General features: G+C 37.7%; 2 protein-coding genes across 2 annotated transcripts; both read right to left on the minus strand.

Annotated features, from left to right (window-relative positions):
- Positions 1-994: 994 nt before the first annotated feature.
- LOC148215244 (vomeronasal type-2 receptor 26-like) lies at positions 995-2,524 on the minus strand. Its single transcript, XM_088143930.1, has 2 exons — positions 2,407-2,524; positions 995-1,896 (listed from the first exon to the last, which is right to left on the minus strand). The coding sequence occupies exon 2, from the start codon at positions 1,892-1,894 to the stop codon at positions 995-997; it is 900 nt and encodes a 299-aa protein (XP_088000056.1). The 5' UTR covers positions 1,895-1,896; positions 2,407-2,524.
- Positions 2,525-12,434: 9,910 nt separating this feature from the next.
- LOC103065263 (vomeronasal type-2 receptor 26-like) lies at positions 12,435-14,885 on the minus strand. Its single transcript, XM_088144084.1, has 2 exons — positions 14,777-14,885; positions 12,435-13,336 (listed from the first exon to the last, which is right to left on the minus strand). The coding sequence occupies exon 2, from the start codon at positions 13,332-13,334 to the stop codon at positions 12,435-12,437; it is 900 nt and encodes a 299-aa protein (XP_088000210.1). The 5' UTR covers positions 13,335-13,336; positions 14,777-14,885.
- Positions 14,886-15,457: the final 572 nt, after the last annotated feature.

A 15,457-nucleotide genomic window follows, 5' to 3' on the forward strand; every position in this document is an offset into this window, starting at 1 on the left:
ACCTACTTCTCCAGGTAGAGCAAGCCAAATTAGGCAACCCAGTTTAGGCAGGAGATGAACCGGAAACCCTTTACACCAGCAAATTTCCAGTTTAATATTACCTGCCCAGTGCATTGTAGAGCTTTCCTATATTCCTAGTGTTGGAGAGAAAGTGTAACAATCCCTCTTTTGAAAAACACACCAGCTCCTGTCTCCTGACACTCTAGGCTGTATCTGCCTTCCCTGTCCTTTCTACAGCAGCTACCACCCTGCCCTAAGAAATGTGGGTTGATTATACAAGCTTCACCAGTTCTGTTAGGGTTCTGTTATTTGCTTTTCACAATCAGACCAGAACCCTAAAATATCCAGGAGGTCATAACATTAATTTCAGTGACCATTTCTGAGGCAGGAAATTGTTCTCCTAATTTAAGGATCTCACATATATGCAACATTTTCTATGCCTTCTGTGCTGTTCTGTGTTTTTGTTTCCTGTTACATATGATTAGTCACTGATATCTATCATCTAAATTTTGGTCTGTGACTGTAATAAAGATGATGATGATGATGATTATCTATCTATCTATCTATCTGTCTGTCTGTCTGTCTGTCTGTCTGTCTGTCTGTCTGTCTACCTACCTACCTACCTACCTACCTACCTACCTACCATCTCTCTCTCTCTCTCTCTCTAAACATTGTATAAAATGCTTTTTAGCAAATATAATCAATAAATAATGTTAACCTCTAAAGTTATTAAATTTAACACCAAACAAGCTTATTATGTGTGAGAATGCAGCTGCTAGATTTATCTAATTCAGAATGTTATGTAAATAGGGCCAATCAATACAAACTCCACTGCATAATTTTTATATCTTCAGTTGATACACTGGACTTATTTCAAGTACCATTAAAATGGATTATCTGACTTTTATAGTACCTCTCAAAATTGATGCTTCAAGAGATTCACCTCACAATGCTAATCCCATGTTGGAGAGAGACAAAAGGCAAGATTGCATGCTTAAATAATTTTCTTTATTAGATGCTCCCTTTTATTCAGATCAGGCCTCATGATGATGATGTAGCATTTGGGGAAAAAGACACAAGCCAGAAGCCCAGCACTGGAGGTCAAGATGGAGAAGATCTCCACAGCCACCATGTACTTCCCCTTGGTGCTCATGTAGGCAGGGACAGAGGACAGCCACACACTGCAAAACACCAACATACTGAACGTGATGGATTTGGTTTCCTGGAAGCTGTCTGGTAACTTCCTGGCCAGGAAAGCTGCAATAAAACTGACAATAGCCAGGAAGCCCATAAAAGACAAGACACTATAAAACATGAAAACTGACCCTTCATTGCATTCCACAATGATTTCAGAAATGAAGGAGTGCATGTCAAAGTCTGGGAAAGGGGGTGAAATTCCCAGCCACAGAGTACAAAGAAGAATTTGAATAAAAGAGCAGGAAAGAACAATGGAAAAGGCCAATCTTTTCCCCACCCACGTCCTCATTCTTGATCCTGGCTTGGTGGCCATGAAAGCAAAGACCACAGTGATGGTTTTGGCCAACATACAAGAAACAGCCACTGAGAAGATGATCCCAAAAGCAGTCTGTCGAAGGAGACAAGTCATCTTCACGGGTCTCCCAATGAAGAGAAGAGAACAAAGGAAGGAGAGGAGGAGGGAGATAAGTAGGGTGTAGGAGAGGCCGCGGTTGTTGGCTTTGATAATGGGAGTGTTGTGGTACTTCAGGAAGATTCCTAGTACAGAAACTGAGGTGAAAGAAAGGATAATGGCCACTGTCATCAAGCTGCTTCCTAATGTTTCTTCATAAGAGAGGTAAGAGATATACTTGAGAAGGCAGAAATCCTGGTTATGGTTTGGATACTGATCTTCTGGGCACTGGAAGCATTTGTCCATATCTGGGAAAGCAAATATAAGTAGAAAGTCAAGAAATGGTTGAGAGGCCCCCAGTTTGAGAATGATGATATAAAAGACATATATTGGAAATGAGTCCTTGGGAGACAGAGAGTTGGGTGGTCTAGAAATTTTAATAATAATTGACTAAGGTCCATTTTATTTAAAAAAAAAGCATGAACATCTCAAAGATATTGATGAACCATCCTACAGTGAATAAGAAAAAAATCACATCAAGATTGTTTGAATTCAACCGAAGCTTGGAAGGACTTCAAAGATACTTTGATAGAACATGTATTCCATATTCCTCTAATCACTATTTTCACAAACTTTCACCTGATAGTAAATCACAAAAGAGAAAGAAAGAATTTTGAAAAGAACAATTTTGGCTCAGACACTCCTCTGTTTCCAGTAGAAATGGGGTACTCAGTTGTGAAAAGTTATACATGTTTAGGAATTTGAGTGTGATGTCTAAATGATGGAGGATATCCGGTATCTTTCATAATATCACTTACCTGTCTGATTTGCGATCTTTCCCTGTGGACATGGAATACAGTCATAGCAGCAAAATGGTTCTCCTTCTTTTGTGGCCTTTCGGTAACCTGAAGGGCAATTAACATTACACAGGGAGAGAGGTGATACCTGGTCATGAAGGGAAGAAAAATACGTTAATATATTTGGAGATCGTGCACACAGATTCTTGTTGCAACATGTTGAGATTGTAGTGTTGAAAAGCATCTTTCCATTGTCCATGACTCAGCTGAAACGACACACAGAAACGTAAATAATTCCAGGTCCATGAGTCATAAAAGTGATGCAATCAGGCCAAGAGGAAGATGGACTCCTCCTTACTCCACATGTCAATTGGATGTTTCAGCTGTTTCAGGCAATGCTCCTGTTATATCACCTAAATTATGAGCTTAAGGACTTGCATTTTATTATTGCCAGGTTAACCTCTGGATCCTATGGCTGCCTCTGGTTCTGATGAAGATCAAAGCTAAGTAATCCAAAGGGACACACTTGAAAGAAGACCTCTGGCCAACCCCAATAAAATACTATACTTAAACCCATTAAAATGATTGATTGGTATCAGATTCTTTTCCTCAGGAATATGCAAGTAAATTTAACCACTCTGAATTTTTTCTCTTAATCCCTTTTATCCGAATTTGCTTGCTTTTCCTTACTGATTTTCTGCCATTGGTATATTGTGTTTGTCCTGGTAAGGCATAGCAAGATGAGAATGTGTGCTTCTGTAAATGAACTTCAGCAATATTAACATTAGAACCAGAGTTGTGCTCAGAATTCTTCTCCCATTGCAGTTTTGGCAACATGGGGTGGGAGCTCATGTCACGTTTTTTCAGGGAAGGACTGAAATTCTCCCCACAAGAAAACTCACTATTTAACAGAAATTTACCAGAACTATGCAGAAAATACTGAGAATATTTGGAAAAGAATCTCACAAATATGATTTACCAATATCCTTTTTGAGATCATTGCTTATATCTTAATATAAGATGCATAAAACTATTCCAAGGAAAACAATAACAAAATAACAAAACAGTATTTCATAACATTATATCCTTCATATATTGGTGAATAAATTAACAAATGTGTCTGCAGGCAGAGTGACTCCAGAATAAGGAAACATATATTGTGACATCACAACAGAAGCCCTTGGTTGATACTTGCATTGCAGCATTGCATACAAGAAGATAAAGTTCTAGGAGCATTTACAGTGATAGTCACTGGCTCCAAATGGCTCATACATCCAGCAATCAAATCCTTACCCTTTTTAATGTGTACTGCATGCTTTGCTCAATAAAGAGGAACAGGGCTTTGAAGCCAGTGACCATAGCTGAGGGTGCCCCCATAAAGTGTAAAGTTTGGGTCCCACTGCACAATTAGTCATCTAACCTACCCATTCTGCCCCCATATGTACATGGGTATTGAACCTATCCCTAGAAGGACTCAGATTCCCAAACAACTCCCATGACTGAACCCAAACAAGGCAAAATAGAATATATATTTTACCAGAATAATCCCCTGACAATCTACTAAATAAATATATTATGTCATGTGGTTTGCTCAGTTCTCAGTCAGATTTTTTTTTTAAGACAAATATACTCAACAGAAAATAATGCAATTGTGTTAGCTTTACAAAAACATCCTTGGAATATTGGGTAAAGTGATGAGTCAATGTTGACATGAGATGAATTCTACCTGATTGAACCAGGTGGGCCAGATGATGTCGTCCTCTGAAATGGTCAGCAGTTGATGTGAGAGTCCTTCTGGATCGATGGTTCCAACCTTAACTCTGAGGAAGGACTGGTTTGGGAACGTGACCCAGTTTATAATATTAAATCCTCCTTCAAATTCACCATTTTCATCAAAGGAAATCTTGTCCCCAGCACTGTTATTAAATGAAACACCTCTCAGAAAATGGTAAAGCTAAACAGCAAGGATAAGAAAGTTGGAAAAGAGATAAAAGTATTCTATGATGGTTTATTGTTAATGCTTTGCAATATGTTTATGTTACCAATATAATGGTAACAATATAATGAATGCCAGCAAATAAGAAAACAGATACTCAGCACTATTACACTACATTAGATGTAAGATTGCATCATTGTCTTCATGGAAGTGGAATCTTAAGCTTCTTATCATTCTAAAAAAAATAATAAGGTTTTGCAGGCTTAATCTCTGAACAGATTTTCCAAAAATTATAAAACATTTATTTATTTCTTACAGACAAAATATGTCATTCTTCTGCAAATCTAACATGTCTTAGTTAATATATTGAAAACCTCCAAACCAGTCTGTGTCTATATAAGGATCTTGACCAGTTATTAGATTCATAGGATTATTATTATTTTTTAATATGGAAAGATATCTTGAAAAATCTCAGTTGTGACAGGTCAAAATGAGTCTGGTATCATTCTCATCACCTCCCTCTTCTTTTCCAAAAGTGTATGATAACAGCATGAAAATAAAATAAAATAATAAAATTTAAAAATATAGATAAGCAAGTAACTTCATGCAACCTAATGCTGATATAGTGAGATGAATATGTGATAATAGCTGTAAGGTATAACAAACTAATTTCTATGCAAAGTAGAATAAAATTGCACAGGGTTCTCAATCAGATACCTGAAAATAGGAAAACTGCATAGTTCTAGAAGTGAAAACTAGAATTGCACTTAGAGCTTGCAGTAGAAGATCATCTTATAAAATATTTTGCTACAAAGCCCCTCTGAAGTACAGAAAGGAAATATTCTGTTTTGAAATGACATGCGATCCCTATGTATCTGGCAGACTCAGGAAGTCATAGATCTAGTTGGTGGGGTTTTATAAGGAGATTCCTTTTGAAAAATGAGAAGAATGTGGATCAGAGGATGAAGATGAGACCAGATTCCTTCCTCTGGACAATTGCTGCTTTTCAATTGCTTGAAAAATAGTGCAAAACCAAAACCAAATAAAGATTTGCAATGAATGTTAATCATTCCTAAAAGGATAATGGAGAGAGTCCAACATGGAGAAAAGCTTCTAATGATCAAATGAAGGAAAACAATTCACATCCAGTTTGAAATATACTTTTATGGGAGTAGAATTGTACTGGATGAGAACTGGAACTTAGGACAGTTGTAGAAATCAAAACAAAATTGCTAAATAGAAATGTACAGCATGAGGCAGCTCACCCCAACCTTTTGCTCTGCTGATATGCTTGGGCCACAGATGTTCATATATGCACATGACTTGAAGAAAACATGAGTTCTTCCTCATGGAAATATGAAGATCTCAGGTCCCAAACATCTTGCAGGGATCAGTGAAACAAAATAAGTTTATAATGTTATTGTTGCATCAACAGATATGGTGAGATATCCTGCACTACTCTGCTAAGCAGACTTACCTTCCATGACTGCTGTTGAAGAAGTTTCCATGTCACCCCTGATCTTGGCTTGTTCATGGATGAATACAGCGCATGCAGAGCATGTGCAACAGCATAGACAGCATTGTAGACACAGTAACTGTGGGCAGTCATGCTCATTTCAATAACTGTCATAGGGAGAGTCTCCAGCTTCTCCTCTCCAGTGCAAAGATTCCCTTCCAGTGGCTCAATAGTAAAGTTTGAAATCAGACAATTAAATAGTTGCTGCCAGATTTCTTTTAAGAAGCCATCTCCTTTGTGCAAAATAGGGTTCCTCATCTGAACAAATGTCTGGAATCCTGATACTTCCTTTGACTGGATTGCCAAGGATATAGCACCATGGAGGAAATCCACACTCCAGTTTGTCTGAAACAGGGCTGATGTAAAGTCCACATCTGCTGTCATGATCCAGACTTTAGCTTTCTCTGACATATTAAAAAATGCTGAAAGTTTGAGTAGAATCCACAAATATATTATCGCCTGATATTCTCCATGAAAAATCACTGTATTAACTGTGCTGTTCCAAGCAACGCTTATATTTGGCAGTGCGGCATGTGCAACAGCTTGAGCTCCATCAAAGCTCTTCCCTGTTAATTCCTTAATGAAGTCAAAGCAGACCCCGTGCTGTGAAAACAAGGGTAATATTTTCCAGAGAAATATTTCTGTTTGACTGCCAATACCAACATAAAATACTCCAATCCATGTCCATTTGAAATGTAGTAACAGTTGGAGAATTCCATGATATTGATGATCCACATTTGGGAACATCCAGTGGAAGGAAACTGCTTGATTTGGTCCATTTGTCTCTGGAGCAGAAGTATAGGCAAGCTAAGAGAATGCAGGAGGAGGAGGAGGAGAAAGGAGAAGGGTTCATTTCAGAAGGAATAGTGATTTAGATTTCTTTTGGTTTGTTTATGCAGTAAAGCCCTCGGTGTGTTGTGATTTCTAAGTCTGTACTGCCTTTCTTTGATTGAAATCACCTGGTCCTGATATTAATGTAATGTATGCCTTTTATGAGCAGTTAAATTGAAGCCAATTTAAAAAAAACAAAAAAAACAAAAAACTAAAATATCTAATTAAGGCGCTTATTACGGTAAAATATAGTTCAGTGGAAGTAATAAAGGTAACCTGAATTTCAAAATTAAATAAATAAATATTTCCATATTTTGGCTTATTTCACGTATTCCCCCTTACTGGGTTCAATTATTTTGTTTTTGTTTTTTTATTGTGTTTAATTAGTGCTCAAATAAGCATTCTGCAGCCAAAAAGCTTAGTCTTTTGTATCTAACAGCCAAGGGATTTGTGAAGGATTTCTTCAGTTTCTCTTCCTTTATGAACAGGAGCTACCTGTGCAATCTTGTATTGACTCAGAATAGTTGCTATGTGAAAGAAATCCTTTGAGTTAGGTCCTCCAATGACCGCTACCAGATTGTTCTGGAAATCACATTTATAGTTTGGGATGAATCGGTCTGGTGTGGAGAGAATTTCCATTGTAGCTGCATATGTAAATTTTGGATTAAAATAGTTGTTATAGATGTTGAAGCCCAGGGTGATATTGGTTAAGACTTCAGGATCTGCATGTATCTCCTTTACAGCAAAAACCAAAGCCAAGATATGTTGGTAGCTCTGGGTCAGTAATCTGCAATTCAATTGGAAAATAATAAATAGACTCAGTCAATTATGTGTTTTTACCTCCACTTGAAATAAAGGTAAGGTTTTCCTAACAATCTTGAAATTAATTAGAATAGAAATAGACCTGTGTCTATTTCTATGTCAATGGAATACATCTTGGAAACAACTCAGCACAGCTCTGAGAGGTGCCTGCAGTTGCTAGCACTTTTGTCAAAGTGACCAATGCACTATTGCATTGTCAAGATGCACACGTCACCTCTTTCACACATGTGTGCATTGTCACATACAAATGCTTGCATGGCATCAACATTAAGCTGTTGTTCTTCTTTGCCCTTCTCCCTGAAACACTGCTCATAACTACCACCATTAATTTGGAAGATAACAACTAAGGCTTAGAAAACTAATTCTACTACTTTTCCTATGTGTTCTGAATTAGTATCTTTCTCTACAGCAGATTCATGGTAGATCTGACACTAGCAGTTTTTATATCTGGGTTATGTTGATTATGAGAGTGAATAGAATATGGTCTTTGTACACTTCATGTCCTTTGTGGGAGAACAACTTCTTCTTCTTCTTCTTCTTCTTCTTCTTCTTCTTCTTCTTCTTCTTCTTCTTCTTCTACTTCTTCTTCTTCTTCTTCTTCTTCTTCTTCTTCTTCTTCTTCTTCTTCTTCTTCTTCTTCTTCTTCTATCATAGGATTTGCAAGAGTAGTAAGTTCTGCTAAATGCAGTGACTTCTTCCCGAAAATAAAAGAATTATAAATCTCTCCTAAAGCACAATGTTGGACCTATGATGCTCCACTGTTCAACACATACTGGTTGTATATATTATCTTGAATACTATTTTACTTTTCAGAACAAAAGATGATCGAGATAGAGAGATACATATGTGTGGATTGGATCTATATAACAGCAGTTGAAAATATCAGTTTGAAAGGACATTTCCTCCATAATAAATTAATCTGGTCAAATAAAGAAAAAGATTCATTTTCAGGAGAGATTTCCCACCCCTCTGAAGCAATAAGCTAACAAGAATATCATTTGGTTTCTGACTATTACTAGGACAGAGATACAACATGGTTCTAAAACATCCAACTCCTTACATGAAATCAACAAATATGTCTTGAAAGGGGTGTCTTTTGAATGTGATCTCCTCAGAAGCAGCAAAGTTCTGAGAAATTATGCCACCAAGAATGACTTCACCTGGTTCATGGTATATATGAAGAATGGGATTGGGGTCACTCCTAGTACATTTTGCAAAAGGAATCTGGCAAACACTTATCGGGAGGAACACTAAGACCAACACTCCAACGATTAGAAACATATATGAAAATCTTCCTGTAAAAAAGCTATTCATTTCCCACACTACTGGTGAAAAACTCTTAAACTATATAGCCAGAATTCAAAGCCAAACTCAAGAAATATTAGAACAATATGCTTGCTTCCGAACAGGTGGACCACAACTGTTTTGTATTCACAATTTCAATGGTTAGAAGGAATAATTAATTCTTTAGATTTGAATTACGAAATTGGTAATGACAGGGAATTTCCAAAGTCAAGGGAGAAGTCAATTAAGATGATAGGAATCGGGCTGATGATTATGTCCAAACTGTGCCTCATTATTTACAATATTGTGGAAGGAAACATGTTTTTCCTGGTGCTGCACAAACTTTTCAGCTTACTCCCATGGTGCAACCGCAGAGGCAACATTTGTAATGACCACATGCAAAGGAAGATGGAACAGAAAAGCCAATTTCTAACCATGTTTTTTTCTTGAAGTAGCCATGCAGTTTGCATTCAGCAGAAAAAAAAAGTCAGCCCATTTTCAACAAGATTGCAAGAACTCTTTTATTACCTTCAGGATTATTAATAGTTATCTTCTTTTAATTATCTGTAAGTGCTTGTTAGACAGCCAGTTTGGTGTAGTTGTTAAGGCACCAGGCTGGAAACCAGGAGATGTGTAAAATTTAAGCTTTAACCAATGGTTTATAGAAGCTAAACACAGTCTTGACTCAACTTTTATCATACCTGTCTCCAGATGTAAATGTGCTTTGATGAGTTTAGACTGTACTGTCTCCAAGGAGGTGAAACAAGAAGCTGGGGGGCTGACCAAGATGCCATAAAGGAGCTGGGCTAGTGGCTTAGCCTGAAAAAGCTTAAGTGCGGCTGGAACATAGTATCCTCCCTTGGAGCAGAAAAATTTGAGGATGGTATTGGCAGATCTTTGTCCAGTAGAGCAGCATATTCACACTGGGCTTTCATTGAGTCAGTGGCATGCATGACTACTCCTAAATACCTAAAGCAAGTCACTTGTTCTATGGCCATTAATTCTCCATGAACGGAGATTCGGCCTTTTGGCAAATGCCATAAACTTGGTTTTCTGATAGTTTATTTCTAAATGATCATTGTTGCAGTATTGGACCAGAGTTCTTAGGGCTCAAATAAAAGGGTTAGTTCCACAAGAAACCATGGTTTAGACTTCTTTCCTTTGCAGTAAAACACTTTGTATATTATGAACTCTAACACAGATAACAAGAGTTTGGTGTAGTGGAGAAGGCACCAGGCTAGAAATTGGGAGACTGTGAGTTCTAGTCTCACCTTAGGCACAAAGTCAGCTGGGTGATCTTGGGTCAGTCACTAGCCCTAGGAAGAAGGCTAAGGCAAACCACTTCTAAAAAACCTTGCCAAGAAAACTGCAGGGACTTGCCCAGGCACTCTCCAGAATTCAAAGCAGACTCAAAGGCAACCTCCCCCACCAAAAAAAACATGGATTGAAACCCTGTAAATTTTAGTACAATTTAGACATTCAATGAACAATTCTCAACATGATAATATGAGAAAAAAAGGAAAGACTCATCTCCCCATTTTCCCTGCACAAATAGACAGAAGCACCCTAATATAATAAAAATAAAATAAAAAATAAAATAAAATAATAATATAATATAATATACTGTATATGTCAGACAGAGACAGAGAAAGATGCCATATTTTGGGGTACTTCACTTACATCCTTGGTTGAGCCTTTAACTTTGTAGGAGAAAAAAAATTATACTTACAAGTACTGATCAAATGACTCATCTAACCAGAGAGTGAAGTGCGGATAATTTCTTCAATTCCTCCTGCATGCCCCCAAAAGAACTACCTGTGCAATCTTGTGTTTGCTCAGAATAGTTGCTATGTCAAGAAAATCATTTGAGTTAGGTCTACCTATAACAGCTACCAGATTATTCTGGAAATCACATTTATAGTTTGGGATGACTCTGCCCGGTGTGGAGAGAATTTCCACTGCAGCGCAGATATACGTTTTGGGTTAAAATAGTTATAGATATTGAGGCCTAGGGTGATATTAGTTAAAATTTTAGGTTTTGTATTAATCTCCTATACAGCAAATGCCCCAGCCATGCTATGTTGATAGGTCTGAGTCTGGGATCTGCAATGCATTCTTTTAAAATAAATACCTTTTGTGCGGTTGTGTTTTGTGAGATCTATATTAAATCTGAATACGTTTTCCTAATAACCTTGAACTTGAACTTCAATAACCTTGAACTTGAACTGTGTCACTCATATCCAAGGAATTCATGCTAAAAATAACATATCCTGCCATTAATTTGAAAGGCAACAGTTAAATCTTTAAAAAATATGTCAAGTTAACTCTATATTCTGTTTCTCTTACTCCCAGATTTGTTAGTGTTTTTTAAACATGGATATTAAAATGGTAGCAAAAGAGCTCTGCCTTTGTCTCTCTGTCTCTCTCTCTCATTACAAAATTGCTAGGGGATCATATATACCAATACAAGAGTGGTGCAGAAATGGAGAAGGCTACTGCTACATCAGGTTTGGGAGGTGTTTTGTGGAACAAAACTATCTACATCCCAGAATAGAAGGAATTACAGATGCGCGCACAAAAGACATGGATGCACTGGTCAAGAAGCAAAGTGGTTCTCCCTGTCACCAACCCCCAGAAATCTTTCCAAAGACCACAAGAGAAGGCAAACTCCTTTATTCCCTTTGGGTTTACCAATAGTTCAGGTATTCACTTTGGATTATCCATAAATCCCTGCTTTTTTATGGGCCCAAGTCCAGCAGACGAGAGACTATTGTATGCATTAGGTTCCGTGATCAAAAAGGTCTCTGATTGTAGGACTCAGAAGAGGCCAATCACACTGCATTGTTTTAAGCAGTACGGAGAAGAAACATAGGACCATATGCATGGAATTAACAGAGAAGGAAAGTATTTTTTTCTCTTCTACATCAGGGAGAACCCAATCAACTCCTGTAACTATTTTAGGGGCTTCATTGCCACTAACCCAAAGATATGAGATCTGATAAATGGAAAAACCATCAGTCTAGCTAAGTCTCCTTCATTCTTCTAATGAGGTTTCATGTATTGTCCCAAGTATCCAAATCTCCTTTGAAAAGTAATATCTCTTCTTCTTTTCATGCCTGGAACACAAACATTATACTGGTTTCTTTATTTTCAACCACTCAACACCTTTGTTCATTATTCTTATTCTTATATTTTTATCCTATCTTTTATATGCAACTCAAGGCAGCAAATGTATGTATATACTCCTGCCTCCTATTTACCCACAATAGGTTGAGAGAGAGTGATTAGCCCAAAGTCATCCAGCTGGCTTTCATGCCTAAGAGAGGCCTAGAACTCACCAACTCCTGGTTTCTAGGCCAGCACCTTAATCACTACACCAAACTGGCTCTCATCCCACATGATTAACCTGGTTAATGAATTAATCAATTATCTTGGTACTCAGAACATTAACAAAGGGAGTTGCTCAGACAACATAACAAGTTCCAAAAAGATGAAATGTAACATCTGTTTTCCCCTTTATGCCTGTCCCCTTGTATTACTTGAAGCATCATGAAAATGGAATGTGTGATCTTTGAAGTACCTGCTGCCTCAGGTGATTGATCTCATAGTGCTTAATGGCTGAACCCACTGTTAACAAATGAAATCTAAAAGCACTGTTCTTTAATTAATTCTCTTTATTAGACACTCCCTTTTATTCAGATCAGGCCTCACCATAATGATGTAGCATTTGGGGAAAAAGACACAAGCCAGAAGCCCAGCACTAGAGGCCAAGATGGAGAAGATCTCCACAGCCACCATGTATTTCCCCTTGGTGCTCATGTAGGCAGGGACAAAGGAGAGCCAGACACTGCAAAACACCAGCATGCTGAAAGTAATCGACTTGGTTTCCTGAAAAGTGTCTGGTAACTTTCTGGCTAGGAAAGCTGCAATAAAACTGACAAGGGCCAGGAAGCCCATAAAACCTAAAACAGAATAAAACATTGCAACAGATCCTTCATTACATTCTAAAATGATTTCACTACTTATGGACCTCATGTCAAAGTTTGGGAAGGGGGGAGATGTTTCAAGCCATACAGCACAAAAAGTACTTTGAATAAGAGAAGAGGAAAGAAGAATGAAAAGAGCCAGTCTTTTCCCCACCCATGTCCTCATCCGAGATCCTGGTTTGGTGGCCATGAAAGCAAGAACCACAGTGATGGTTTTGGCTAGCATACAAGAAACGGCCACCGAGAAGATGATCCCAAAAGTGGTCTGTCGAAGGAGACATGTCACCTTTGTGGGTCGACCGATGAAAAGTAGAGAACAAAGGAAGGAGAGGAGGAGGGAGATGAGGAGGGTGTAGGAGAGGCTGCAGTTGTTGGCCTTGACGATGGGAGTGTTGTGATGCTTCAGGAAGATTCCGAGCACCAATATCGTGATAAAAGAAAGCACAAGAGCTGATGTGGCTAAGCCAGTCCCCAACAGTTCTTTGTAGGATAGGTAAGTTACATGCTTTGACATGCATAAATCCTGGTCATTGTTTGGATAATGATCTTCTGGGCATTGGAAGCAGTCATCCATATCTGGAAAACCAAATATACATATTTAAGTCAAAATAGACCAGAAAGCCTTTAGTAAATATCATGAAATAAAGTTCTTTTTATGTCATGATATAAAAAGGTACATGAAGGTGCACATATTTATATATATATATATATATATATATATGTATGTATGTATGTATGTATGTACGTACTGTGAGTAGCTGTTACGAATGAACTCCAGTGGAATCAGTTTTCCTTGGCCCAGGTTTCATAGTATAAAGAATATTTATACTTGTTAAATATTGGTATGAAAGCATGTTATTTTGTACTGTGTACCAGCTTGTTGCTTTTAGATGAATTACAGCTACATATTTCCTTCCTTCCTTCCTTCCTTCCTTCCTTCCTTCCTTCCTTCCTTCCTTCCTTCCTTCCTTCCTTCCTTCCTCCCTCCCTCCCTCCCTCCCTCCCTCCCTCCCTCCCTCCCTCCGATATTGATCTTAAGAATTTCTCTAGATAAAGAGAAATTAATCCTTAATTATACAGAAATAAACAATTTTAGTTTATGTTTGTGTGTGCATATGACTATTGTAATTAAGATGTCTTGTTCAGAAAGTTCTTCAATAGAAATCAAATTTCCACAAACCATTGGGCTACTCCAGTTGTATTTCTGTTAATTATAGTATATGGAACCTGGAAATTAGATGGGAAATAAGAAGGCATGTTACGGACCCATCAGTTAAAGAATGTCAACTAGTGGGGACCAGGAAGAGGGCCTTCTCCCCCATTGCTCCTGCCCTATGGAATACTGTCCCCCAAGAGGTGAGGCGGGCCCCCACACTCCACACCTTCCAGAAAAGGGTGAAGACCTGACTCTGCCAGTTTACGTGGGGCTTGAGGAAGGGTAACTAACTTTGCTGGTGGTCAGCAGCCTGAAGATGCTCCCATAGATCAATAACCTATTATATACCATCAATTCCTTGGAATATATTACTTATTTATGAACATTCTCTTTATTTTATTTTAATAGATTTTTATTATTTTTTTTTATAAACCACACAAAGGTGCTGAGTGAGATGGCCGGTGACTAAATTTGAAATATATATATATAAAAAAATAAATAACTTAGTCCAAACCATACTCTCCTCAGAGTAGGAATTGACATAAAAACATCTAGCCTCTGCTTCTGCACAGATAGTGAAGGAGAATTCATATCTATACATAATCAACTTCACTGTTGAACTGCTTTTTTCTAACAATCAGAATTCCTCTTATGTCCAGTTGTGAGGAGATATCCCCCTAGTCCCATTTTTCACAAGTCAGTTTCCTGTTGAATTGAGAAAATATAAGAAAACCCTAGCCTCACACAGCACCCAGTGTCCTTCTACCAAATATTATTTCTCTCTCTCTCTCTCTCTCTCTCTCTCTCTCTCTCTCTCTCTCTCTCTTTCTTTCTTTCTTTCTTTCTTTCTTTCTTTTTACCTGTCTGGTCTGAGATCTTCCCCTTTGGGCATGGAGTGCAATCATAACAGCAAAATGATTGTCCTTCAATTTTGATCTTCCTGTAACCTGAATGGCACTTCTCATTACAGAGTGAAAGAGGCCGTTCCTGTCCAAGAATGAAAAAAAGATAATTTGAACTATAGAAAATGAGTTTTCAAATCCCTCCTGTTACTCAGGTTGGAGTCAGTTTATGACATTAGAAGGCAAAGTAGATGAAAGGAAACTAGATGTGTGAAGACAAAACTGAAAATTGAATAGTCAATTTCAGCTTTCATCAAACATAGAAACAAACTGTTTCCCGAAACACTCAGATGAGTCTTGATGAAACAAGACATAATATTATGAAATTTCTCCTTTTAGTCAGGTGAAACCCCTCTAGAATCAAGCTCAACTTCTGTTGAGTAGATGGACCCATCTCGTTCTTTGTTGACTATAATACTGGTGTAGGTTTCCATTGCATTTATTTTTTATTTGTTTATTTATGCAATTATTCGACTTCTCAACTAGCCTAAATCAGAGAATTTCCACCAAGAGTAATTAGATGCTGCCAAGTACATGCACCATGATTTTAGATTGTTTCAAAATATAATAATTGATATTTTGTGGTCATCTTATCCAACTCTGCTGGATAAGGCCTTCAATTTATCTCTCCAAATTCTA

This window comes from Python bivittatus, unplaced genomic scaffold, assembly GCF_059951505.1.
Source record: "Python bivittatus isolate LINGU-HERP-01145 unplaced genomic scaffold, Pbiv_v1 ctg000430_np1212, whole genome shotgun sequence".
Classification (NCBI taxonomy): domain Eukaryota; kingdom Metazoa; phylum Chordata; class Lepidosauria; order Squamata; family Pythonidae; genus Python; species Python bivittatus.

Bases quoted from the DNA above. Each gene is read 5' to 3' on its own strand.
- LOC148215244 (XM_088143930.1), bottom strand. From the start codon at position 1,894: ATGGACAAATGCTTCCAGTGCCCAGAAGATCAGTATCCAAACCATAAC.
- LOC103065263 (XM_088144084.1), bottom strand. From the start codon at position 13,334: ATGGATGACTGCTTCCAATGCCCAGAAGATCATTATCCAAACAATGAC.